Genomic DNA, 27,054 nt, shown 5'->3' on the forward strand with positions numbered 1-27,054 from the left:
GCCACAGGGAAGGCTGAGTCACTAATCTGTGGGGAGGCATTTAGAGGGTTAAACAGTCAAAGGGAAGACACTGAACAGGCTCATGTAGAGGAGTGATGTAATTGGATTTACTTTTTAAAAAAGCTCATGTGTGGAGGAATACGTTGGAAGAAGTATAAGTAGACAAGAGGAGATTGGTTGAGAGGCTAGGTATTTGCCCAGCAGGGAGAAAATAGTGAAAGTGGAGATGAGAGAGATGACAGATTTTGAATTTATTTTGGCATAGGATTAACAGAATTTGCAGATGGAGAGAATGTGGAGGCAAGGGAAGAGTAAGTGATCCCTAGGACTTAGTTTGAGGGATTGTGTGAAAGCAATGTTGATGTAGGGAAGATTGGGGAAGACTAGGTTTGTAAGGAAAAAAACAAGAGTTCCTTTTAGGGTGTGATATATTTGAAGGGTCTGAGTGATAAATGGGGAGTTATCATATATGTAGCAGGAATTATGAATTTGAAGCTCTGATGGGTAGTTTTAGCTAGAGATGGAGGTTTTGCATTTTTTGGTATAGAGATAGTATTTAAAAGCATAGGTGTAGTGAGTCCCCCAGGATGAGTGTTGATGTAGAAGAGTCCAGGGTGAAGTGGACAAATGCCTCAATGATATGGGTTAGAAGAGAAGACCACCAAAAAAAGGTGGAGATCAAAGGTGAAAATACAGGGGATTGTGATGGTCATGACGAGGAAGGAGTGATGGGTCAGCAGTGTCCAATACTGTGACTGGAGGGTTCTATGAAGTGAGGTCATTGGATTGAGCAGGAGAGGGGTTCTTAGCAGTAGTGAAAACACAGTTGGTACAGTGGTGGGTACAGAGTGAGGAAACTATTAAAAAGAGTACAGTGTGCATGCCTATAAATCCACCTACTGAGAAGGCTGAGACAGGAGGATCACAAGATTAAAGTCAGCCTGGGCAATTAATTGAGCAAGACACTATCTCAAAAAAGAAATAGGGCTGGAGATATAACTCAGTGGTAGAGTACTTTTCTAGCATGCATTGCATGCAGTCATGAGGTCCTGGTTTTGATCTCTAATAAGAGCTCCTATAGATAACTCTTTAGTAGTGGCTCAAATGGAGGAAGCTGGGAGAAGTAACTGTCAGGTCTGGGCTTTGAACCACATATGTTTGAATCTGAGATGAGAGAGATCCTCTCACCCTTTGTGCTAAACAAGTGTTTAAGTTATTATTTTTTAATTGAGTTTTGTTTAAGTTATTTTAATGAATTTTTAATTTTCTAATTAATTCCTTGTTTCCCATTCCCTCTTGCTTGGATGCTTTTATAAAATGGCCTCGGATTAACACCCACATAAAATAAACACAGGAGAAAGCCAGGCTTAAAGATGAAATGATGATAGACAAATCAAGGGAATTTGAGTATACTGTTTATAAATATATTGATTATTTTAAACTGTCCTTAAACACATTCTAGGATATTCTGAAATGAAAAATGTTTTGTTCTTTTTTCTTCATTAAATTTAGGTCTCAGGTTATACCTGTGGAAATGCTTTGTGAAAAAAAATACAAAGGATAAAATTTCTCCTTTTCCCTTTTCTCCATCCTCTTATTTCCAGAAGACTGCTGCTGCCTCCATTGGAACTTGAATGGCTCTTGCAGGGTCTAATACTTTCCCTCCAAAACCCAGTTCAAGTTGCACCTTTTCCCACTCAGAACAGAGATGTGGCTAAGGTAAGGAATCTTGTCTTTCTGACTTGTATTTTTTTTTTTTGGTACCAGGAATTGAACTTGGGTCCTTGTGCTTGCAAGGCAGGCCACCAAACCACTGAGCTAAATCCCGGCCCTCTGACTTGTATTTGACAAAGCAAAAGTTGTATTTTAGGTAGACCTTAGATAACATGTCACTAAAGTTTTCCTTAGTCTTCAGACACAGGGTAGGTGAGCACTCCCTCTTAACTCATATACATATTCACTTTCAAACTCAGGTATCCCCAACAATTTATCTCTCTCCTGGGTACATCTTACCTTGCCAACATACAAAGGGTCAGTCCCGGTGTACTCTTCCAGAACAAAAAACTGGTTCCAAACCCAACTCCTCTTGGTTCGTGGATGTGACTGTGGCTTGTCCGACAGAAGTGCTTCTAATTTGCCTTGAGCTGTTGGGGTGCCAGAAAGGACGGTGGTTGTAAGGTCCATCAATCCCCAGAAGTATAAGGACATGCCAAGTCCAAGCCAGCTCTTTGCATTGCTCATTCTACCAGAAGTCCACATGGGATTGCAGGATTTCAGAAAGTGAAGTATAGGATGATAAGCCACTGGAACTTGAGTATTTTCCAAATTAAAATATAAGAACACACAGTTTATTGGACACTTATGCTTTCCAAGTAAGATCTGGATTCAAGTCAATCTGCTTGAAGTTTACTTCCTGTCAAGTTAAGGAAAACACAGTGTGTTGACATTAAATTCTTTGCTTTGGACTGACAGCAAATTTTTAAGAAACATCAGTTTTTTTCAAGAAATACTGTTTTTTACTCAATGAAATAGTCAACTGATTATTGCTTTAGAAATGATTCAGTCATAAATAATGCTTTGATACAAAGTAGACAACATATCTTTCTATAATCAGTCCAAACCTTTAGATATAGATTTAGTGGGAAGTAAAGTAGTGAATAACTTTCTTCTCAATGGTAACTTAACTGGAGAATTATACTGTATTATTGATTGGTTTGAAAATTAATAGTATTCTTTTTGAATATTTATGACTCCTAAACTCTTAAAAATAGCATTCATTTCAAAAATTTACAGCTAATAATTAGTATTTCCATTAGCTCAACTGTCTTTTCTTAGCTTATTAAAAAATAGCCAAGTCAACTTTCTTTTTGCTGCTCACAGTTATCTTGTGCCTACTGTTATTGATAATGCTAGGAATCTTGGACTTCATTTATAAGCAGCCATGGATCACTTCTAACTTTAATCATTTTCTGAGCTCTTGCGAATTCAAGTTTTACACTCTACTGCTTCAGCTTTGAAGCGCTGATAAGGGCTGCTAATGTGATTTCTCTAGGATATGAATGGCCAGTTAATCATTATATCCTTCACAATAGACGTTAAAGAGCTGTTAGTCACATGCCTCTGTGAATAAGTTAAGAGAGTCTATCTGGATAAATTCCCTTCCTAACCTGAAGGATTCATTTAGGCAGAGGGATGTTAACTTCTTCCCTGGTGATACCTTTTCATCAAACTTCTTTTGTTGCTGTGCAGACAGATTTAGTTGGTGACCTCACTCCTGGACTATGACCTTGTCAACCTTTACTTCCTTTATTTGGCTGGGTTTAATGAGGTGGCATAGCACTCAGGCATTTGGTCAAAATAAAAATGTTTCCTGTGGGATTAATATTTTCAATATTGTTTTTTTTGGTACTGGGGATCAAACTCAGGACCTTGCACTTGGTGATGCATGCGGCAGAACCACTGTGCTAAATCCCCAGTCCTTTTCAACATTATTTTGAAGAGCTGCTGTCATATTTAGAACAAAAGCGTATACTTTGGGGATCGCAGATCAGTTCAACTAAATAATGCTTTTCCTTTTCTGAAAGTGGCTTAAGATGAATACATTGATGCTAGCTCAGTTCTTACTTTCTACCTGTTATCAAAACTGGCTTTAGCTTCCTCTCTAATACTATTTAAGTGTGCAAAAGAACTTTTAAAATATCTTAAATCATTTCATACAATATGCCATTTCATTTCTGTATGAAAAATGTCAATGAAAACTAAAAAAAAAGAGAAAGCTGGAGACTGTAGAATTTTCATAAGAGAATGAGAGACTGTGTTTCTGTAGATTTCTAGCTGTAAAGGCAGATTGATTGTTAAGAAAAAGTAATAGTAAGGCAGGTCTACCTTAGATGACATGTTTGTTAATGAAGAACAATGGTGCAGCTGGGAGGTGAGTTACCAAATATTAATTATCCCTCTTTTTTTGGATTGGTGGACCACAACCCAACTCATGCTTTTCTGATCTGTCTAAGGGGAGGTTTTCTGGAAGAAGGAATTTTGACTGAGCTGAATTGATTAAAAAGATTGATGAAATGTAACTGTACTGTATCCCTAAAATGTACCAATAAACTCAAAGCTGAAAAAAAAAATTGATGAAAAACTGGTAGACTGTTTTAGGGACCTAGAAGGAAGATTAAAATGATACAGTTATCATGTTAGGAAGAAAGTTAGTTATTAGGCTGCAGATAGGTGGCTGGAGGACCTTGTACAAAGCAAAGATTTATTTTTCTTAACTTTCTTAATCATTAGCTATAGGTTAGATTCCCACAAGCTTGTAGTTTTAAACTTTAGCTCAAGAAAATGTAGTATCTGAAAACTGTGCTGATTAGGTCCAGAGACCATGAAAAATTCAGACAATTGGTGAGGTGTTTGAAAAATCTTCAAGGTTTCAGTACAAACTAGAGACAACCTAAAAAATAAGCTCAGGTGAGGGGGAGGGAGTGGTAGGGGAAAGGAAAGAAGGGAAAGAAAAAAAATATGAGGAAAGAAGGAAAAAACAAAATTTTATTGTAAATAGGGAGGGGTGCAGGGGTGGAAGGGAGATAAGGGGAAAGGGGAAAGAACAATGAAGATATACCATGTACAGGTACAAACTCCCAATGATGAATGTGATCATAATGTATACCTAAAAATGTACCAATAAACTTAATGAATACACACAAAAAAGTAAACTGGGACTGTCTTAGCTCTGAAGTAAGTAAACACAGCTCATTTTATTTGCGTAAGAACGATAACACAGTCAACGATCACTATAGGGAGAGGGGAAGGATCCCAGGCCCTTACTTGCTGTCCACTAAAAACATGATTTGTGTTTTCTCCTAGGACAGCAGGGAACTTAGGCATTTTTGCTACAAACCTTAACTCTTCACTTGGGCCTATGATAACTAAAAGCAGAATAAAATTTGACTTTCATTTTTTATCCTTTGTTGCTGTTAAAACTTGGGTCAAATCTCTTCTCAGCTGCACATTAAGATGTCATTTAGGGAGTGTCTGTCTAAAAATTAGCAAAACAAAGTTAATTAGCCCAGAGTTTACATAATCTCACCTCCTTCAAGATTGAAGACACCAGGATAAATGATTTCCAGAGACATTCAGCTATGCTTGAGATGTCTCTAGTTGTCCTTGAACCTGTTTGTCCTGAATTTTCAGTCACCTGGGAACAAAACTCTCTCCCCAGCCAAAAATATTCTAAAACTATGACACTTGGACTGAGATTACTTTGATATCAGGACTGAGATAATGATCATATCAAATGAACCCCAGTCCACTGCTAATCTTTAAAATCTGGCCTCTTGCTTTTGTGGGTGGGCCAGTCTGAAACCCTGTATCAGTGTGTCTCTAAGCTGGATCCCTTTCCAATCTTCTATGTAATTTTCCAGTTAAAACATTATTCTGTAAATTTACGCTTTAGTTTCAATTTCTATAACTAAAATCAAGGACTCAAGTTAGCAGGGCATCACTAGCAAAAAAGTTGTTTTCAAAATACTATGGTTGGTAAACCATAGGGAATAGTGTGTAGATTGTAAAACAATACACTCAGAGACAGATTTGTTCCTGGTTCTATCTTCTTAGCCTCTGACTCGTTCTATTTTGTTATCAAGAATGTGTTTAGAGCTCTGATAGTGACTTCTTATATTTAATTTCCTCATCTGTTAAACAGGCGCAATAATTTTATCTGCTTCTCAAGGCTATCATGAGGACCTGATAGGACAATTTTGATGGAAGTGCTTTATTAATGATGAAGGTGCTGATATTTGAGTAGTCACATAAATTATATGGGTCATGTGTGAAAATAGTGGAGCTAAGTCTGAAACATATTTCATGGGCACATTTGGGATCAAAATTCTGAATAGTCTTATAATAGGTACCAGGGCTTGTTAGGTAGGTAGTTAAATATTAGTGCACCTGATTAATGGACAAAGTGTGTGTGTGTGTGTGTGTGTGTGTGTGTGTGGCATCCAAAATAGCATGCATTGCCCATTAAATAATGAAACAAAATCTTCAGTGTATAACATGTTTATAATCATTTATTAGGTTTCAAACTTAGAGCTATCCCACACAGCTCAATGACATTTTAAGGTCATACGTTGTGTCCTTCTGATACCTGGCTACCTCGCCATCTCCTTCCAGAATAAGGCATACAACATTCTTTGCTGCCACAGACTATAGCCCCATGATGTCAGCAAAAGAAGTGTTTTTTAAAGACCCTTCTGCCTTGAACTGGGACCTGGTTTAAATTAAGAACTTATCTTTTGTAAGTTTCTTACATGATTAAAGCCCCTGAGGAACCACTCACCATCTAAAAAGAATAAGGAGACATTTTCTAATTCCAAAGTAATTTGTAAGTAAAATGTTGATAAGCACCATAATCACTATAGTTACATGAACCTTAGGAGTAACTTTTGTTTGCATCAAAAGGTACCTAGATTTTCACATGGTACAGATGCCTTTGTGGTACTGCTTGCCTTCTCTCTTGAAAGAGTAACTCTAAATCTATTTGATAATAAACTCTACCTATACTTCTGCATGACTGCTTACTTGTCTTCACTGACTTCTTTCATCAGGGTCACAAAGAACCGAGGACCAAGGAAGTTTTGGGCTGGGTTCTTTGCTGCATCAGGAATTGGCTTCTTGGTGACAGGCCAATCAAAATATACAGTGAATGTTTAAATTAGAAAAATTTTATTATGGTAAAAAAGACATTGACATTAATTCTCTCAAAATATCTGCCCCTCAATTCAAACACACCTGTCCCATTGATCTTGACATTTTCTGAAGCACTCTTGGAAATCCTCTTTCTTGAGAGTCTTTAGTTATATTCTTGCTGCTGTGTTGATATCAGATATATTCAAAATGTTTAGTTTTTATGGAATTCTCACTTTGGGAAGGAGCCAGAAGTCACACAGCCCCAGATCTGGTGAATAAGGTGGAGGCAGACACACTAGAATGTTTCTATGAGACTGCCTTTCTATTGGATGGCACTTGGCATGAGGATTCACCATATTTTTGATCATACCTTATAAAGACACTCACAAAAAAGGACTTCCAGAACTGCTTAGAAAGTGGCAAGAAAGGTAAGATAAGCATATTTAAAATGAGAGAGTATTTTGAGGCAGATCAATGGCAATGTGTCATTTACTGTAATAGAATTTAAAATATTCACTGTATATTTTGATCAGCCCTTGTATCTGTCATTCCACAGATCCATATCTCTACGTCTGTGTTGAGCACTGTTGAGTAGCGGATTCTGCTCACCCTAATTCCATAATAACTATATTTTGTTTTTCTACCTGAGGAAATTTAAGAAGGACTAGAAAATTCTTTAATATTGGAGAAAATTCTTCCAATGATTTCATTTTGCAAAGGTAGAACAGGTGTGCATGTGTGTGTATTCTATTTAATATATTTCCTCTACTGTCTGAGTTTCACATAGGCAGATTTTTCCTAACCATACATATGAATTATTTTCCCTGGTTAGTTTTAGCAGCTTGGTTTGGATCCAAATGTGCATATACACATCTGGGGGTATACAGATGTCCCTTATTCTGCTTTTACTGTCTAAATTTCATGAACAGAGTGAAATTTGAGAAAATTTTGAAGAATTTTTAAGCAGTGCCTCTTATATTCTCCTATATAAATTAGACACGCATTCTCACCAATTAACACCTCCTGTCTTTACCTATAGATGTGATCTGAAGAGTGCAATTAAAAAAAGCATTCATTGGAACTTTTGTGATGAATATTTTGTAGGTAGTCCAATTGTCTCAGCTTCCATCTCCTTCTCTTGTCCACTTAGGCCTCCTACTAACTAGTGCAAAGTTTTTATTTTCTTCCTTTTCACTGAACACATACAAAAGTGGCTTTGGGGTCTTTAGAACCTGCAGAACTCTTGGTGATCCTGTGAAAGCTGGTGGTTCCTGGGCCTTCTCAAGTCAGTAACAACGACTGCTATGCCTGTAAAGTCTTGTGTTAAAGAACTTGATGGTGACATTTGGTGGAAAGAACATTATTTCTGCTTCTTCAGGGTGGAAAGAATGAAAAGCACTCTTACCTAACTTTTTAGAAAGTAAAAGCTGGGTTTTATAATAGTTACACTATTGGAGCTGTTTTGATACAAATAAAATCAGTTCTATCAAAAGTGCTAACCAATTTGCAATTATAAATGATACTCTTTTTTCATTACGTTTATTGTTACATTTTAGGTATACAATATGATGACATTCATGGTTGGGAATTTCTACCTTTACATGATATATCTTGGTTCTTATTTTTTCCCCATTCCCCTGCCTTTCTTTCAGCCCCTTCACCTCTCCCTATTTACAAAGACTTTGTTGCCGTTATAAATGATGTAGTTCTTACATTCATATATTTTTGCCATGAATATGAAAAGATTACATGTTTCAGGGGGTAATTGTTATTCTTATAAAGGAAGATACTGATATATGATCATTTGTATTATATATAAATCTGTTTTGGAAGGCTACATATGCCACATGAAGAATACCTTAGTAGAAATTGACTTCTCTTTAAATGAGTCTTTTAAAAGTTTCCTCTCTCTAATCCTTCCTAAAGAAAGCAAACAGCTTGGTAATGAACACAGTAGGAAGAATTAAAGTTGTACATAAAATGCACTCTCAGTGGATTGTTTATTTTGTTACTTAAATTTGTTGTGATATTTAAAATGTAGTTTGGAGGAATGGTTGGTTACTGCTTTTTCCGTGAAATGAAGTGGGCTTTTATGGTCTTTCTCTGATTTCTTTCTTCATTATTCTAGTTTTCCTGAGCTTTTCGAAGTACTACTGTGAAAAGCTCAAATGACTTCTCTGCAGAAGCAACCAGTTGACTCTGTTAGTGGCTCCCTACAGGAAGTGGAGTGTTTAACGTTCTGATGTGGCCTAGTGCCTTTACTGAGGTAAATGTAGATAGTAGTGTCATGGCTTTAGGCAGCTAACTTCTTAAGCTATCACTTTCACTTAGAGAAAGAGCCTCAGAAATGCATTTAAAAGAAAAAAGAAAAGAGAGACTTTAAGGAGGTCTTACATATTACAATGAAACATGACAGTGCACCATAAGGTGCATCAACAGTCAGAATTCAGCTCAGGGTCACAGTGTTATTCCAACTCTCCATCAAGGGGCTTTCTTGAGAAATGAAAATTTGTTGTACTTAGGAGTCAGAATACTTCAGCATAGATTACTAAACCCCTCAGGAATGACATAGGTAATCACAGTTATAGACTAGAGCGAAAAGTTTATATGATGACCCTACATTTGAATATGTATGGCTCTCAAACGAATTCCTCATTGTAGAATTCCATAAGGAAAATATTTTTTATGTCTCTGTATCAAAACTTTCATTATTTGTGTATCAGATTGTATATGCTTGTGTCTGTCTGTGCCATCAAGGATCTGTTTTAGAAAGGGGTGTACATTAGTGGTTTTGTGTGCTGAGAGGTGATACAGTCTCTGAATGGAAGTGATTTACTACACAGGTTCCATCCATCACTATGTCCTCTAGGCAGTCATTAGGTGAGTAGAAAGGCCATTTCTCGTTGTAATCAACAACTCATCAGCCTACCCAAAGCCACCCATCTATGGAGGCAACCAGTTACTATCAGGAGAGCCAAAAGAGCTGTTTCAGTACTAGATTTCCTGGGTTTTGAGTTTTGTTTTCAATTCCATTCCCTGTTGCAGGCCTTACCTGCCTCACAGCAATACCTTTTTCCAACTTAACATTTTAAAAATGGAATGTATCTTCAAATCAATGTGCACATGTGTAATGTGCTCAGATATTCTTCCTCCAACTTGCAAAGAAAACTGTGAATAAACTAAAGGTATACAGAATTGAGGAATGATGGCATTACTTAAACAATGATGGAAGGAGAAAAATGAAGAATATTTAATTTCCACTGATATTTCCTGGGATAGATTGTCAATCTTTTTAATTTAATTTCGATTATTTAATTTTCTATGAATTCTTTCTTCAAGTTTCTCATTTAATTTCCACTGATATTTCCTGGGATAGATTGTCAATCTTTTTAATTTAATTTCGATTATTTAATTTTCTATGAATTCTTTCTTCAAGTTTCTCAAAAACTGGAAATCCTGAGCCTAAATATTCAGCTTTTATGATATTTGCTCAAAATATTGTCAGCGTTTTTTTTTCTTTCCTTTACCACCACTCCTTCTTACTCTTCTTTTCTTTCCCACAACCAAGTCATGCAAGGGAGTACTATCTTACTAATGGAACTTATTAATAAAAGTTCATAAATGGAACTGTGGGGTTGATGTGGTTGGGGAGAAGGTACAGAGTAACTGATCTGAAGATTAGGAACAATATCTAGTTTTATATAAGAGGTAGGGATAGGGTGTGTGTGTGTGTGTGTGTGTGTGTGTGTGTGTAATAGAGGAAGAAAAGGAATAGAAAACTTGAATTACACAGTTAAGAATTGGCTTTGAAAAACTTGATCAGTCCCATCGTAAAACCTGCTCTTGTCTTCCATGTACATGTTGACCTTCTAGTTGTATAATCCATTACTTGGGCCATAAATAAAGGAATTCACACTTTAGAAATCCTTTTTCCAGAGATCATGCTCAATTCCTCTCGGCATTTCATTCTCATTGTAATCAATTTTCAAGTCAAAGGAACCTGTTTTTCCTTTTGTAGCCTTCAAGGATAGGAAATAGATTCTTACTGATCTTTTCACACCTACTGAGCAACTAGTGAATGTTTTAATTCTCAAGGAGTCAGGAAGTTTTTGACCTAATTTACTCTTCCTCCAGTTTTCACTTTTAATCAAGCTAATGAAACTACAGCCCAGTCCATGGCAGTTTCACTGATTATAGTCAGAAAAGAATGATCAATTTTGATTTTTTTTTTTTTGAGACAGGGTCTCACTATGTAGTTGAGACTGACCTGGAACTCACTATGTAGCCCAGGCTGGTCTCGAACTCGTAGAGATCCTCCTCCCTCAGCCTCCGAGTGCTGGGATTATAGGCAAGCGCCACCATGCCCGGCATTGATTTTGAGAATTGTCTTACATACATACTCACTAATTTCTTATCTTATGAGACATTTATAATTGCATTAAATCTGTACTTGTTCATTAAAAAAGCATGTATTTTAAATGTAATTTTTTGACTAGTATTCTCCTTTGATAAGAAGTTGCAAATAATTGCTATTTTGTGTTTTTCTCTTATTACTTAGCCTTAGCACAGAACTTTACGAAGATAGAACAATCCTGTAGTTTTTGCCTGGACCATAAAAATTAAACTGTGGGAAGAATTTGGGGCACATATAAGTTTGTTACCTAAAATTAAGATTTGAGTTTGCTATTTAAAATTAAGATTTAAGCTTTAAGTATCAAATATGTTTAATCAAAAAACAGATTACAAAACTAGATGAAACTGAGTTTGCATTTCTGCCCCACCACTTACTACTATCTGTGCAATATTGAGCAAGTGACTTAAACTTCTTTAGTCTTAGTTTATCATCTATAAACTACTGATGATTATAGACTATGTCACCGGGTAACTGTTAGCATTAAGTGAGAAAATATACATGGAATTCCTAGCACAGTGTTTGACAGATGGTTAATCTTGTGCTTGAAAAATAGTTGCCGCTCGGTAGTTTTCTTTCTCTCCTTTGAGTAATTTTCAGCTTAGGGGAGCTTCTGCCATTAACAGCAATGGTAGAAATACCTGGAATAGTAGCATAATAGTTTCACTTTTTGTGATAATAGTGTTGCAGCAGCTACCACACAGTAACACAAGCAGTGACACCAGAAGTGATGGTATGGGGAGTTTATTTCACCAGGCTCTGTTAAATCATTTACATTTACTTTGTCATTTAATCTTTACAGGAATTCTGTGGAAAAGCTTTTATTTCTCCATTTTACTACATATGTTGCCTAAGTGTGCGCATATTTCTCCATTTTACAAAGAGACAAACAGTAGTGTGCTAGGCTGCTCCTGCTGGCTCTCAGGAGAGCAGAATTACACGTTTTCTTACCTCCCTTTAGATTGGTGGTGGTGTATTTACTCGCATAGCTATTGGCAATGCTTCCTACCAGGTAAAATGATGAGCTAGAATTATGTAGAATATATAAAGAACTAAAAAAAAGCCACCCAAATATAAAGATCCAATTTAAAAATGGGCATTTGAAATGAACAGACATTTCTCAGACAAAGCAGTAAGAACAGCAAATAAATATATGAAAACATGTTCCACATCACTGGTCATTCGAGAGATGCAGATGAAAACGTCACTGAGATTCCACCTCACCCCACAAAGAATGGCTGCTATCAAGAAATCAACCAATGACAAATGTTGGTGGGGTTGTGGGGAGAAAGGAACCCTTCTGCATTGTTGCTGGGAGTGCAGACTGGTGCAACCATTATGGAAATCAATATGGAGATACTTGAAAGAACTAGGTTTAGAGGCTCCATTTGACCCAGTCATCCCTCTGCTGGGTATCTTTCCAAAAGAATTAAAAGAATCGTATCACAGTGATATATGTGGCAGGGAGCTTTCCAGGGAGCAGGGCGTGGCGGAGGGGCCCTGACTGCAGAGACCAACACCACCCCCTTCCCGCCTGGGGGAGTAGAGCAGGGGCAGGGCTGGGCAACCCATGAGCAAGACTCATCCTGACACTTTTTCACTTCTGTTTAATCAGAATACACCAGAGTTGTGCTGCCCGAGAACCACTTTTTTCCTTTTTAATTAAAAGAATAATCTAATACCGAATACCGAATAGTTTCTCTGGTGTGAAAAACTATAATGGTACATAAGATCCTAATGATATAATTGACCATGTGAAATAGGAAGAAAAGGGATAAAGGTGTAGGGGAAATAGGAAGGATAGGGGAAAGGAGATAAGAGAAAAGAAAAAAATATGAGAAAATGAATAAATGGAAATAAAGTATTTGTAAATAGGGAAGGGAAGAGGGGTGAAGGGAGGGCACGGGTATGGGGAAAAAATGAGAACCAAGACCTGTCATGTAAAGGGAGAAGATCCCAATGATGAATGTAACTGTGCTGTATACCTAAAATGTACCAATAAACTCAATGAGAAAAAGAATGATGAGCTAGAATTTTTCCTCAGCAATGACTCCAAGGCATGTGCTCAGCACAGGTCTGTTTGTGATAAGGGTCACAAGACTCTTAAACACAAAATTCAAGGTCAGGTCAGAAGAGGGAGTCATGGTTTAAGGTAGTGAGAATATGAACTATGCCTTGAAGGTTAGAGGAGGACACTCCACTTGAAAGAAAATGCACATACTGAGGTGCAGGTGCCAGATATCAAAGTTCTTTTCGGAAGAAGAATACTTTGCTTAGACAATAGGATTCATTTAAAAGAGCAATAAGACATGAGGCAGGTAATATGGGCAAAACCCATAGATAGAAGCTTTGAACTGAAATGTTTGGAACATTCTTAGTAGTTGATAGTGAGCAACTTAATGTTTCTGAGCATGCCAGAGTCACAGTGATCAAATCTCTGTATAGCAGGGATATTGGAAAAGAAGTGAGAAAATCAGATAAGAATCCAGGAAAAATAGTTAAGGATAACTTCACTAGGGGTTCAGAGGAGGGAAGAATTGCAAGATGACTGAAACGTGGCGGAGGGAGAATCTCCTTTGCTTGCCATCTACTGGTTATGAAGGATGTTGGGTGTAGGAAAGATGAAACAGTGGTAACTTCTGTGCTTGAGGTGTTACAAGAAGTTGGGAGGTAGATACTCATTAGAGGCAAGGTAATAAATTGGGATTTAGGCTTAGGGATAAAGAATTCATAGTTCTATGCCCGATTAATTAAAAGAGGTAAAACTTTCCTTCCCTTTTTAGTCTAAAAAATTTTTTTTTGGTACTGGGAATTGAACTCGGGACCTTGTGCTTGCAAGGAAGGCTGTGGAACCACTGAACTAAATCCCCAACCCTTTACTCTAAAATTTTAAAGCAGCTTTGGGCATAAAGAATGTGAGTTACTCTCAGAGCTCATTTTATATCTTACCAAGCCAATGTCATGAATCTTGCCTCACCAATCTGGCTGTGCCCATGCTCTACCTGTGCTTAGTGGCTTCCTTGTGGCTAATTGGATGAAATTTATCTTCAGCTTCAAGTTATTTGGGAATTCTTTGACTTGTCAGTTCTCCAGTGCTATTCCTTTTACAAATCTTCACTCTAATAGGAAACAATGGATGTTTTAACCTCTGTTCTTCTAATGGGTAAATTCAACAAGAAGGAAAGTTTGCCTACTTCCTAATAAAACAAAAGTATCTCATTGATATTTATTATTCATCTTGTTGAAGGAAAAGAAAACCTGTCTTCTTTGTACTTGCTTTCTGAAGAAAAAAAAATCCTCTAGTTTGGAGCCTGGCGTGTAATTTAACGTCAGGACACTGATTTAAGAGCAGTTCTAGCTATGTCATTCAATATGTGACATTGGGCACTTTGCTTAACTGTTTTGAGCCTATGTATGAAGATAATAATCTGCTTTAAGTTGTTACACATTATCATGACCTAATAGTATACATTAAGTTTAAAAAAAATATATCCTATTCCTATACACTTCTCCTTTAATCTGCTCAAAGTGGTTTTGCAGTTTCTCTCATGGCACGTCCTTATTCTGCATTGTAATTGTTTGTCTCTTTCTCATTTTGTAAGTTCTTGAATACATGGACAATGTCTTTTATTTACATTGTTGACACTAAGCACAATATTTGGCACATATCAGGTTCTTGGTGAATATTATCTGAGTACCTTACTGTCTAAATATCTGAGTATCTGAAACTGTAAAAAAGGTATTTAACAGTTTGATACTATTAATCTTTCTGCCTTCAAAATTTTACTTTGATTTAATTGACATTTTCCATTACTGATCTTAACATCTATTATTCTCATTGGAACACATTAGTGAACATATCAGGAGGTGTGGATAACCAACGGCAGGCAGCACAGTGCCAAAAAAGTCAAGAAAACTATGAGTTTTTACAAATGATGTTTTTGTTCTTGAACTGAAAATGTTATAAATTTTAAATGTCAGAAGTGTAATGTAAAGCTAGAGAATCCTTTGTAGAAACTTTGGGAATCTCATGAGATAATTGAAATTCAAGAAATTATAATGGCCTCAAATGATATGATATTTATTCATTATCTAGTTAAAAAGATTTGACCATCAGTTTCTGGTAAGTTTGATTTTTATCTCCTTAATTTAATGGAGAAGGGGAAAATGATATGAGATTTGATTTTCTTTTTCTTCTTTTTTTTTTTTTTTCGCCTTTTGAGACAGGGTCTTGCTATGTATGTCAGTCTAGCCTAGAACTCACTATATAGCCCAGAATTTTGGTGGTGGTTCTTCTGCCTCAGCCTCCTAAGTGCTGGTATTACAAGCATGTGCCACCGCACCAGTTGAGATCATTTTCCTAATTTTTTCCAAGATCAACTTTCAGTTCTTCTTTAGTAGTTCCCTCTTTCTTGAATCTTTTCTTCAATTTCTTCATTAGTTCAGTTCTTACCGTATGACTATATTTATGGCTGTTCTTAAAATTTTTAAATTCTACCCTCATATTTCAATGAGAGTGGAAGTCGAAAGGCTTATGTATAGAAGTCCATTGTTCTTTAAGTACTCAATATTATTAGAGAGAAATTAAATGTATTTTAGCAAAACAGTAGACTAAGAAAAACATATGGGATTTAAGAGAAAGGGGATGCAATGTAGGAAACGGGCAATAAAAAGTCCCAAAAGGGTATAGCATCAGGCTAGTGGAGACTTGTGTTTGAGTGATTGAAAAATTCTTGCAGTAGCTGGAAAAACTATTTATAGGTATGAGAAAGATCTTTTGAGCATTTAGAAAAAATTTACTGGCATATACATAGAGAAGATAAGAAAAAACATAGGGGAGTTGTTAACCCAGTTAAACAAAAAAGTTCTATAAGGTATTAAAAGCTTAATGTATTGCTTTGCTCAGTAGAAAACATGCATAATAAAGTAATCATTAATTTTTCTTTTATAGTATTGAAATATAGCTAAGTTGAGAGACCTAGAAAGAGGAGAAAGAATGGGAACATCTTTAAAGATAACTAAATCCTCAGCTACCCAGCTGGGAAGTCAACTGGTAATAGTAAAGAATGGATATTTCAATAATTACCTGTATAAAGCTTATTATTTAGAAATATATTTGCAAATACTTGAAAAAATAACTTCACATTTATCTTTGAGGATTGGACCAGAGCAGGAAATTGCTGCTTAGTGTTTCAAATAACTTTCAATACCATCCTGGTTTTGTTGTTGTTATATTTTAGTACAAAGTTTTTCAGAACTGTACTTTTTTTTTCTTTTTATTGAGTTTATTGGTACATTCTAGGTATTCAGTACAGTTACATTCATTACTGGGATCTTGTACCTTTAAGAACTGTACTTTTTTAGGCTCTAGAAGTTCTCAAAATTTTTCAGAATCTACTATGAAATTTCTAGGCTCTTCTGTCTTCTTTTGTCCCCCTTCCTTTATTGCTATTTCACTCTCACTAAACTGCACCTTAATCTATATTGTGTACGTGTGTGTGTGTGTGTGTGTGTGTGTGTGTGTGTGTGTGTGGCAAGGGGAACCCTTTCCAAAGAATTATCAAAGGTAGTGAAGGAAAATGTTGATAGATTGAATTTAAAAGTTATGAGATGTTTTTATATTTTCCTGTATAAAATTGAGGTAACGGGTATGAAAAAGGGTCTATTAATCTTAACATATAAAGGAATCTTTCTGCTTATTGCTGAAAAACTGATGATATATATATATATATATAAATGATCTTATATGAGAAACTCAACATGTAAATAATGAGCAAAATAAAAGGTTTATAGCAGGAAGTAGGAAGATGGATCTTTCTCAAGTGGGAATGGATCAAGAGATGAAGGGAAGGAGCAGGGAAAAAAGGGGAAGGGGTGAAAAAAGAATTAAGATGCGTTATGTGCAGGTACCAACTCCCCACAGAGAATGTAATTGTTATGTACTACAGACAAATAAAAAAGATTGCTTAGGGTGAAGGGAGGGTAGGGACAAGGGAAAAAATGAGAACCAAGACCTGTCATGTAAAGGTACAGGATCCCAACAATGAATGTAACTGTACTGTATACCTAAAATGTACCAATAAACTCAATAAAAAAATTGCTCAAATGAGGATCAGATAAATTCATAAAAAAAGGAAATAGAAAGTAATAAATAGCATGTATGAAAAATAATTTACTTTCATAACTAGCTGAAGAATACATATAAGAAAATATAATTTCAACCTAATAAATTGACAAACATTAAAAATAAGCTGACCATATGTTGCTCATATGCTTCAGATGGGAATGTAGGTTGATAATATCTTTTTGGAAGGCAGTTGTGCATTTTGTGGTCATGTCTTCAAAATGAGTATACAATTAATTGTATTATGATTTATATATATATAAAAATATATATATACTTTATTTAAATTTATATTTATTATGGCATTATTTTCCACCCTTCCCTCCCTTCCCATTGTATTTCCTTTTTTTTTTTTTTTTGTTTGGTGGTACCCGAAATTCAATCCAGGGCCTCATACATACTAAGAAAGCTCTTTCCCACTAATTTATATCCCCAACCTCATTACGAAAAATTGTTTCTTAAGAGGAACTTACTAAGTTGCCCAGCCTGGCTTCAAACTTGTGATCCTTCTACCTCAGTCTCCGGAATAGCTGGTATTACAAGTGTGTGCCACCAAACTCAATTTATTATCAGTTGTTTTTTTCATTTTTAATTAATTTTATTGCTACATTTAAGGTATACAATTTAATTTCATTCATCATTGGAAATATGCACCTTTACATAATCCATCTTATCAGCACATCATTGCCTCACACCCTTTAATTGGAGGGACAGAGAATTTAGCCACTTCACAATTGTATGAGAAAGTTGTAAAGTATTTCCTGTATACTTCATAATGAACTAATATAGTGTCAGAATTAGCTGACCCAAGCCCAATGTTGACCATTATCTGTTGATCCCAATTACACTTACTCAAAGTCTTTGTGGAAGCTATTGTTTATAAGCCTGACAGTCCATATTCTGTTCTCCTGGATAACACAGGGTCTTTGATTCCCCTCTCAACAGACCATGTGCATCCATCCATACATAATGAGAGCTATGTCACTTTTTATATCCTGAGCTAAGAAGCTTTGTCACCTTTATATGGCCTGATATCAGAATTCCCTCAACTTTGCTTCCGTTGAATTCTATTGGCATGAGCCCCTTGCAAGTACACACACGTAAGGTGAGGAAATAAAACTCTACTTCTCAGTACAGTGTGGCAAGGCTCCAGAAGAGCCTGTGGGAGGTGAGATACTGCTGGAGCCATCTTTAGAAAATAGAATCTGTCACACCTGGAATATTAGTTAGACCATCCAGGGCCTGAGTTCAATGCTGAATAATTTTTTTCTTGTTAGAGTAGCAATAACTAAACCCTGTCAAGGATGAAAAGACAAATTCTTGCATGTGGGAGAAGTTCAAGACTGTTTGGGCCAGATGTGTCATACTCCTGTCTCTTGAGCTAACTTGGAGACCTTGCTAAGGCTGAACTAACTCGCATAAGTGCATAGATGCTGGGTCCAGCAGGCTACACCTTTGCCCCTAGTCCGTGACTCCTTCACCTCACCCAAGAAAAATCACTCCAACGTGTCTCCAATAAGATATCACCAAATGTTAAATGCTCCTTCTATGCTCCTCCCCCATGGTTGTCCTTATATAAGTCTGTGCATTTCTTGAATAAAGCAGAAGCATTCCAGAAACCTCCCTGGAGTCTGTTTGGTGATTCCGTGCCTTAGCTCCCAGTCTGAGCTCCCAAACCTTGTTCATTGAGCCCACTTGTGGACCACAACAGCTGGCGCCCAAACAGGGACTCAAGTATACTGGGAAACTATTGAAGCTGCGGGTAAGGATCCCTATTATGGGTAATCTCTTAAGTCAAGAACAACTGGCACAGGACACCTTAGTAAAGGGTCCTCATGCCGTAAAGGCGTCCAAGGCATTTCCAGCCCAAACTCAGGCGAGTATAGGGCCCCCTGAGCACTCTGAAGATGGCAGACAAAAGCCTCTTAAAAATAGATGGACGGGTGTGCTGTCTCTTCTGCTTTCTTTTTCCCCAAAGGCGTCAGCCCCGCCTGCTGGTCTCTTACTTCCTGTTGATGACGTGCCCCCACCAAAACCCCTCCTCACTGGAATAATGGTCATCTGGAAGAGCCCATCTTTTCAGGTCCAAGATGGCGGCCTCCACCCTGTGGGCTGCCATCTTACCGATCCCGTAGATCTTCTTCCTCCTCGACTGTGACCCGGACTTGTCGGATGAGGAAGAACAATCCTTTGATCTGGCCTATTTCCAACATATGTTCAGAGGGGCAAAACGAAAATCTGAGCATTACTCTGCCTTTCCAGTGACGATGGGTGGTCCGGGAATAGCACCTTGGGTGTCACACTCTCCAAAAGTTTGGAAGGACCTCTGACAGGTGGTTCAAGACCACAGTCCTTGGAGCCCATATGCTTTACAGTTGTTGGAAAACTTTTCATACACTGTGAATTTCCCCACAGATTGGTTTGATCTTGCTCACACCTGTCTTGTCTCCAGGTAACTTTCTTATCTTTAAAGCAATGTATAAAGATCAATGTGAACAACAGGAATGACATAATATTGTGAATGGGGTTGGAATTACACTAGCTATGTTGAGGGGAGCAGGTCCCTATGCTGATGTTAACCATCAAGTAAGGCAGACGGCCAACTATTTTTTTCAGGTGTGCAACTGTGCCCTGACCAGTTGGCGCCAAATGCCTATTTCTGGAGATATGCCAAGCATTGGCAGACTTATTAAAAAACCCAATGAGTCCTTCCCTGATTTCTGCCAAAAGGTTATTCAGACAGTTCAGTCAAAGGTGGCACATCCGGAGGCTCAACAGACCCTTATAAAGGAGCTCATCTTTGAGGGATGCCAGTCTTCCTTCAAGTCTGTTATCACCCCTATCAAATATAAAAAATTAGATGACTGGATTTTGGCCACCAAAGATATAGGGACCCCTGAGCATACCAACAAGGCTTCTAACCATCCGAAATGCCTGCAAGGTGGTTACGCCTTTCTCTACTGGATCCTTAGATCCGTGTAAGTGCCGGCTCTGTTGGGGTTGCAACCAATCAGGGCATGTTAAGAAACAATGCCCAAACAACCCTACAAAGGGGGAACAAGTCCACCTTGCTTCACTGTGTCCCAGGTGCCAAAAGAGCTATCATTGGAGGCAGGACGGCCCCTCCAAATACCATAAAGATTGCACCCCACTCCCTTCAATCATGGACACAAAAGGAAACTCTGCTTCTTAAAACTAAAAAAGGGGCATCTCCTAGCCCTGTCACAGGAAGGGAGTCAAGTAGACCCTGCCTCCAATCAGATGAGGCTGACCCACCTCTCCCCTCCCAAAATTCTGTAGCCCTTCAGCACTTGTCTGCCTTCCCCTTTCATGTTCGTTTTCCTGCATCCCACAACCATAGAAGGGTCAGCTACCCAGACCCTTTGGGAATGATTCTTGATTCGAGACATTGCTAAGGCTGAGCTAACTCACCTAAGTGCATAGATGCTGGGTCCAACAGGCTACACCTCCACCCCTAGTCCGTGACTCCTTTGCCTCACCCAAGAAAAATCACTCCACTGTGCCTCCAATAAGATATAACCAACCACACCTTAAATGCTCCTCCCATGCTCTTCCCCCATGGTTGTCCCTATAAGCCTGTGCATTTCCTGAATAAAGCGGAAGCGTTCCAGAAACCTCCCTGGAGTTGGCTTGGTGATTCCGCACCTTACCCTTCCAGTCTGAGCTCCTGAACCTTGTTCCGTGAGTGGGCTCGTGGATAACAACACATGCATTTGGAAGTGTGTGGGTGAAATGATTATTATTATCATTTACTTTAAAAAACAGAACAAATTCTGTTAGTCTAACTTTCATTTATATTGTGACAGCGACAAATGTATATAAAGTAGGGAGTTCTACATAAACTATACTTAAAACACCATAAAACACCTGTAGCTGTCTATTTAGACTTGACAAATGAGAAAATATAGTTCTGACTCTTTAGTACTGAGCGACTGGAGAGTTATTATCTGATCATTTTCAACTTTAGTGTAATAACAAATATTACTATATAGCAATCAATTCTATATCAAGTATTTAATATTTATAATTTTAAGTCTACCTAAAATTATGATCACTAAGCATTGAGATATTTCTAAAGGGAAGTAAAAAAAAAGCAATGTTAGGAAAGTATGTGGCTTGGGCTTGCACTCATGGATCACTGAAGAAGTATTAGAAAATAAACAGAATAATAATGAATTAAAATCTAGTAACTTCTGGAAATGAGAAATTCATTGAACAAATATAACATTGGAGGATCATATTGGATGTCATTTCTTTCCAGTTATTCTCCTATTTATTTCTTTTTGGTAGTACTCCCTTGCTCTGCTTATTAAGCCTGAGAAATGACATTTTCAGCCATCCAAGCAGGAATCCAGAAGTCAGTGTGAGATCCCTTCTGTCCTCACAACCCCCACCCGTCTGATCACTCAGACCTGACAAATTTTACTGAGTCTGCCTTTTAAGTCTTTATCAAATCTCTCTTCTCCATTCCTGCTGCATGACTGTAGTTCTGATGTTCTACATTTTATACCTTGAACACCCCAGCAGTATTGTAACTTGTTTTCCTTCCTAAGTTTTCTTCTTTAACCTAACAGTGATCTTACCGGGGTACTCATCTAAAAGCTCTCTAGTGGCTTCTTATTTCTTAATAAATTGTAGTTCAAACTTGACAAGATATTTAAGGACCTCTGTGATCTGACTTCTAACTATCATTGTTTCATTTTCTGTCGCTGTTCCACTCATTTATTTTGGTCCATCAAATAAACTATAGGTCCTGTGTACTAACATCTTTGTGTTTTTTTGAACACGAATGCCTTGTCGGTTTCACTTCTCTTTGGCAGTCTGTCTTCAAGGGAGCACTCAGAAATAATCCCAAGGCTTAGCTTCTGTACCCTATTAAATTCTGATCCAACAGTTGGGGTTTGCTTTTCCTACTAGCCTGTGAGTGAATTCTCTGAAGACTGTCACCTCTCCATCCCCCGCATTAGCAGGATATTGGCACCAACCAGGAATTTAATATAAATTAGAGTAGAATTAAATTATATTTGAATGTCAATTCAGCAATATAACATTTTAATTTCAAAGAGTATCTTGCACTTGCATGGCAAGATTAAAAGGGTTCCATCCTGAGTTACTAGCAGGTGAGACTGGAGTCCTCAGTAATGTGTCAGTTTCTGAGAATATAGCCAAATAGGGTTGGGGAGGGAGGACACTTTGAAACTTGGAGCAGACATGGAGGAGTCCATAGATCCAATAAGATGAAACCTAAGTGACTGAGGAATGGAATCCTTGAAAGCCAAAGGAGAAAAGTTTGAAGTGCAGCTTAATAATGACATCTGGATTTTAAAATTCATCTTCTAGGGGATGGACATCTCTTAGGAACCTGAAGAGGGAATACAGTCTTAATCAGAGCAGAAGAAATTTAAATGACAGGTTTCCTGACAGTGAGGCTTATAAACTGTGACACGTTGCTTAGGGTGATGAAGAAGCCTCTTGCCATTTTGTAGGCAGGAGGATAGAGATTGTAGAGAGGGAGCTTCCTGATGGCTTAAGTGAAATCCTGCCAGAAGTGAGAGGTGAGCCAGAGGACCTTGAGGTCTTCCACAAACCTGAGAACCAAGGATATTTTCATAGTAGTGTTTATAACATTTCACTCAATTTTGCCTAGGATAAATGCATTTCCCCTAGGTACCAACAGAGTGAAAACAGCTGTTATTTTAAAAGTGCATTCAATGATGATAATGTTTGATCCTCACTATTTCTATTCTTGCTGTAAACCATCAGTAAAGAAAAAGTTTTTCTTGTTTTTATGAACTGCTGATTGATCTCAAGTAGCACATGTGGCAGGGAGAGATTGTTAGCTCTCTATCTGGAAATATGGTTATTTGGGAATAACAACTCCTGCTTTGATGATGGAATTTTCCACTTTCTGATATTTAAATACCATATAATAGTTCCACAAAGATGTTTAAATGTTACCAGCAGAAATTTCATTAGCAGCTAAAATTCCTGTCTATTCTTTCCCATGTCAGTAATTTGAGATTCTTTAGACCAGAAAATGCTCTTATGCAAAATTTAATTTATCATTTCTTTCTTCTACAATCTCTTTCATCTTTGATCTACAGTAAATCATTTTAAAAAACTCATATGCACTCCAAACATTTTGTTCTTGTACTGTAAGGCTAAGGACTATTTAGCAAGAACCAAGCCCAATGCTATAACCATATTAAGGAGAAAGAGTTTGCAAATTTCTCTCTAAAGTATTAAAAGTAAATTAAGGTTAAAGAAGGAGACTAAAATGAAAGCCTTATTAATGGGAAATACATTCTGATAAATCAAATTGACTCCTATTTTAATTATCAATTTAAATAATGGAATTGGATAATAGCATCAAATTAGAATTAAAGAGATAAAAATCTATTTCCATAAGTTGTTTCAAAACAAGATAGTGGCTGATTGTACTGTACATAATAAAGTATGTGTTATGATAAAATCCTGCTGGAAGATGTGTTTAATCAGACATCTTTGATATTATTCGACTAAAAACTACTTTGGACTGAAAAGAATCAAAGAGAAAAATCTTATGATCCTGAAGTCAGTCTTAATCCACAGTGGAAGCTAGTGCTGTGTACATATTCCATCCTAATCTACTTCCAAACATAAGCGTGACCTTAGGATTTCAGATTTGTCTTTTCAGAATCTATGAAAGAAATGTGTTTTGCTTAATAACTGTTTCCACATTGACTGTTCATTTCTAAATTTATCACAGCTCAGGTTAAAATAAAGATTTTCCATTTGCAGGAATTTTAATAGGCGCTAGTGACTACAATTAACAGCTACCCAGTCATAATTTAAAATTATTTTCTCAGCTTTATTGGCTCCCATAGACACTAAGTTAGCACATACATGTCCCAAGTCAGTCTCTCACTGACCAATCTTGAACAGCTTTTGAAATAACTGATAAGATGAAAAAGTTTTTTAACTTACTTTTTCCTGTCCTCCATGGAGTGTGCTATTTTTGCATTTTCCCCAAACTTGCCATTTGAGCTTTGGGGTTCACCTCCCAGTGGATGTCAGGAGAGTTTAAAGTGGCCCTCCCCTTGCCAGCTTCAAATTGGTCTTTAAGTTACAATCACCTCTTAAGGATGCCATTGGTTACAGGGAATTTAGTAACTGAGGGGAGAAGGTTTGCCTTTTGCTGCTGCTGCCAGTGACACAGGGTCTGGTGTGTTTCTGGTGTCGGGGGAGTGACCTAGCCAGCCACCTATTGCTTATGCAACCCAGTATCAGTGTGACTTGGGTAAGGAGTGAGAACAAAAAGTATCCCTTAGTTAGGTTATTAGCAGCAGATAATATATGGGGATGGGAGGGAGCTTGGTGTATACAAGGAAGGGGAGCTGGCAGTTGCTCTTGTTGTGGGTGGGTGGGGAAGGACAAACGATGTCCCTGAACATTTGAGGCCCTGGGGGATTTCTTAACAGAATCAACTGCAAAGGACTATTAACAGCCTCATACAGTAAGAGCTAAAGTTCTTTGGGCATGTTGGTCTCACAGACAGTTGAAAATATTCTAGTGGCAAATATCTCTCATCTACTTATGTATTTCAGAAACAAAAGATAATGGGAAGGCTAACAAATTAGACATCTTTTTCACTTACCATTGCTTAGTGCTTCCAGTAAGAAAATGCAATTTCTCAGCTGAACTACTCTTTCAAATTATTGTTAATTAAATAATACTCCCTAAGAAATCTGTCATTACCAGCAGCCAGGAATGGGCTTGTTGAGTTTGCCTGAGGCTGTTTGTACTCTAACAAATAGTCTCTTAATTGCCACAAGAGGTAATTTCATTAGAGATTGTAGTTCACTTTTCCCAACAATTTTATAGTATATTTTATTTAAAAAATTTTTCCTTTTGCTTCTATGTGTGGAGTTCCATAAGGCCAGAAGGATCATTCTCTAATGATTTGTGCATTGAATAAGACATTCTTTGTAATGGAAAAAAATGCATGTTGTTATTGAATCTCTAATTTGTCTATTTCCATTATGGCTAAAGAGTAGCAACTAATAACAGGTTTTAAAATTAAGTTAATTTTCCTCTGTTCATTTCATTACTTAGCCTTTAAAATAAGTTATTTTTGCTGGGAGAAATAAATTGTGGTATATCAGAGACCTTACTCTGACATTGTGTCTTGTCAGCTGTTTCCTAGTAGACAGGACTGTGCAGAACAGTTATCACAAGATATAGTTGAAAGGGAGAAATCCAGAGAAGAACATGTGCCAGGACCTAGAATTGAGAGTGACCTTATCTACAAACATTTTCCTTCTGTTCACGAGCAGAGAATAAGGGCAAGTATTAAGGAAAAGTCACTTTCATTCAGTGTTAGGAAAGCCTGCATATGCCATTTCAAAAAGAAGTGCTATTTCAGCCTTTTGTAAATGACCTCTTTTTCATCATGATATATTTCTTTCACCATTTGACAGGTATTTTGGTTTTTTAATAAAGTTACATACTTGTTTCTGAGGCATTACACTTTAGAATGTATCATGGTGGTATTTCATTCTAACAATTTCATTTGGTTAAATTAATGTGCAGCTAGCTGTGCCTTACTGGGTGGAGAGAGAATGATATGAGAAGCTCATATAATCCACCCTTCAAGCATAATTTTCAGTTTCACATTTCAGTATCATGATAGTAACCTTTCCCTGTAATAAAACATAATTTAGCTGAACAGTAGGAAAAAAATATATATCCACATTATATTAGTGATTTATTTTCTTGTGGGTCAAAATTGTTTCCTTTCATTCTCTTCACCAAGTTCATGTTTTGATTTTATCCCTTACTTATTGTCACTTGATAATCTTTCATTCTCCTTTTCTCCCCTCAGGTTCTTTTCTCTATCTTTTTCTCATTAAGATGTGAATGGATAGGCATCTCAGCCAGTTTGTCTATACATGGCTGAATAAACTTGGAGAAAAGCAGTGTCTCCTTTTGTCTGGACCCTGGATGGCTGCTTGTCATGCTGCACCAAAGGGCAGGGTCTCCCTCACAGTAAGGAACTTCATGAAGTTGCCAGAACCAATTGAGCTCAGGCTTATGTTTTTTTTTTTTCCTTTTCAGTTGTAAAATGGTGGAAACAGAATAAACCATTATTGACCAGTGACATAGCATAGAAATAGATTGGATACAGCCCATGCCCACTTGTATTGCAGATGACTGTCATGTGATTGTGCACAGAAATAGTAACATGCAGCCCCATGATCACTGAGCTAACTAAGCCTTATTTCCCCCACATGCCACTGTACTTCTGCATATATATAGCAGTTGGCAGGAGTATTACTTGAACTTACACACAAACTCCCAGCAAGGGGAGCACAACAAGATCTGATAGGTCAGTATTTGTATTCTTCTTGCATCTGGTAAAGACCAGAAAAGAGCACACTCAAATTGTTTTTAACAGGTGGCAATGAGAAAAATGGTCTTTGGTAAAAAATATGAATATAGGGGAAAGAAGTTCATTTAAATATCCTGTACATTTTCCCCTGAAAAAGTCCTTATCAAAGTCACTATGAATCTGTTGATATATTGTATATATAGTATCTATGGTATTTTTTCAAACCTCTCCCTGTGTTTGGTGCATATTTATATATGAGTGTATAATATGTTTATGTTTTTTATTCATTTTATATATATCCAGAAGCTGGAAAAAATGTATGTATGTAAAAGTGAATGCAAACATGTAACATTATAGGTGATTTCCTCCTTCACACACACACACACACACACACACACACACACACACACACTCTCTCTCTCTCTCTCTCTCTCTCTCTCT

General features: G+C 37.1%; 1 protein-coding gene across 1 annotated transcript in view; it reads right to left on the bottom strand.

Annotated features, from left to right (window-relative positions):
- Cdh20 (cadherin 20) overlaps window positions 1-27,054 on the bottom strand; it is a 216,481-nt gene that overhangs the window by 51,737 nt on the left and 137,690 nt on the right. Inside the window, exon 2 of the mRNA XM_010644855.1 lies at window positions 2,014-2,413. Coding sequence (XP_010643157.1) covers window positions 2,014-2,259 — 246 coding nt within the window. The 5' untranslated portion in view covers window positions 2,260-2,413. The remainder of the gene's footprint in view (window positions 1-2,013; window positions 2,414-27,054) is intronic.

This window comes from Fukomys damarensis, unplaced genomic scaffold, assembly GCF_012274545.1.
Source record: "Fukomys damarensis isolate Sample0158 unplaced genomic scaffold, DMR_v1.0_HiC HiC_scaffold_30, whole genome shotgun sequence".
Lineage (NCBI taxonomy): Eukaryota > Metazoa > Chordata > Mammalia > Rodentia > Bathyergidae > Fukomys > Fukomys damarensis.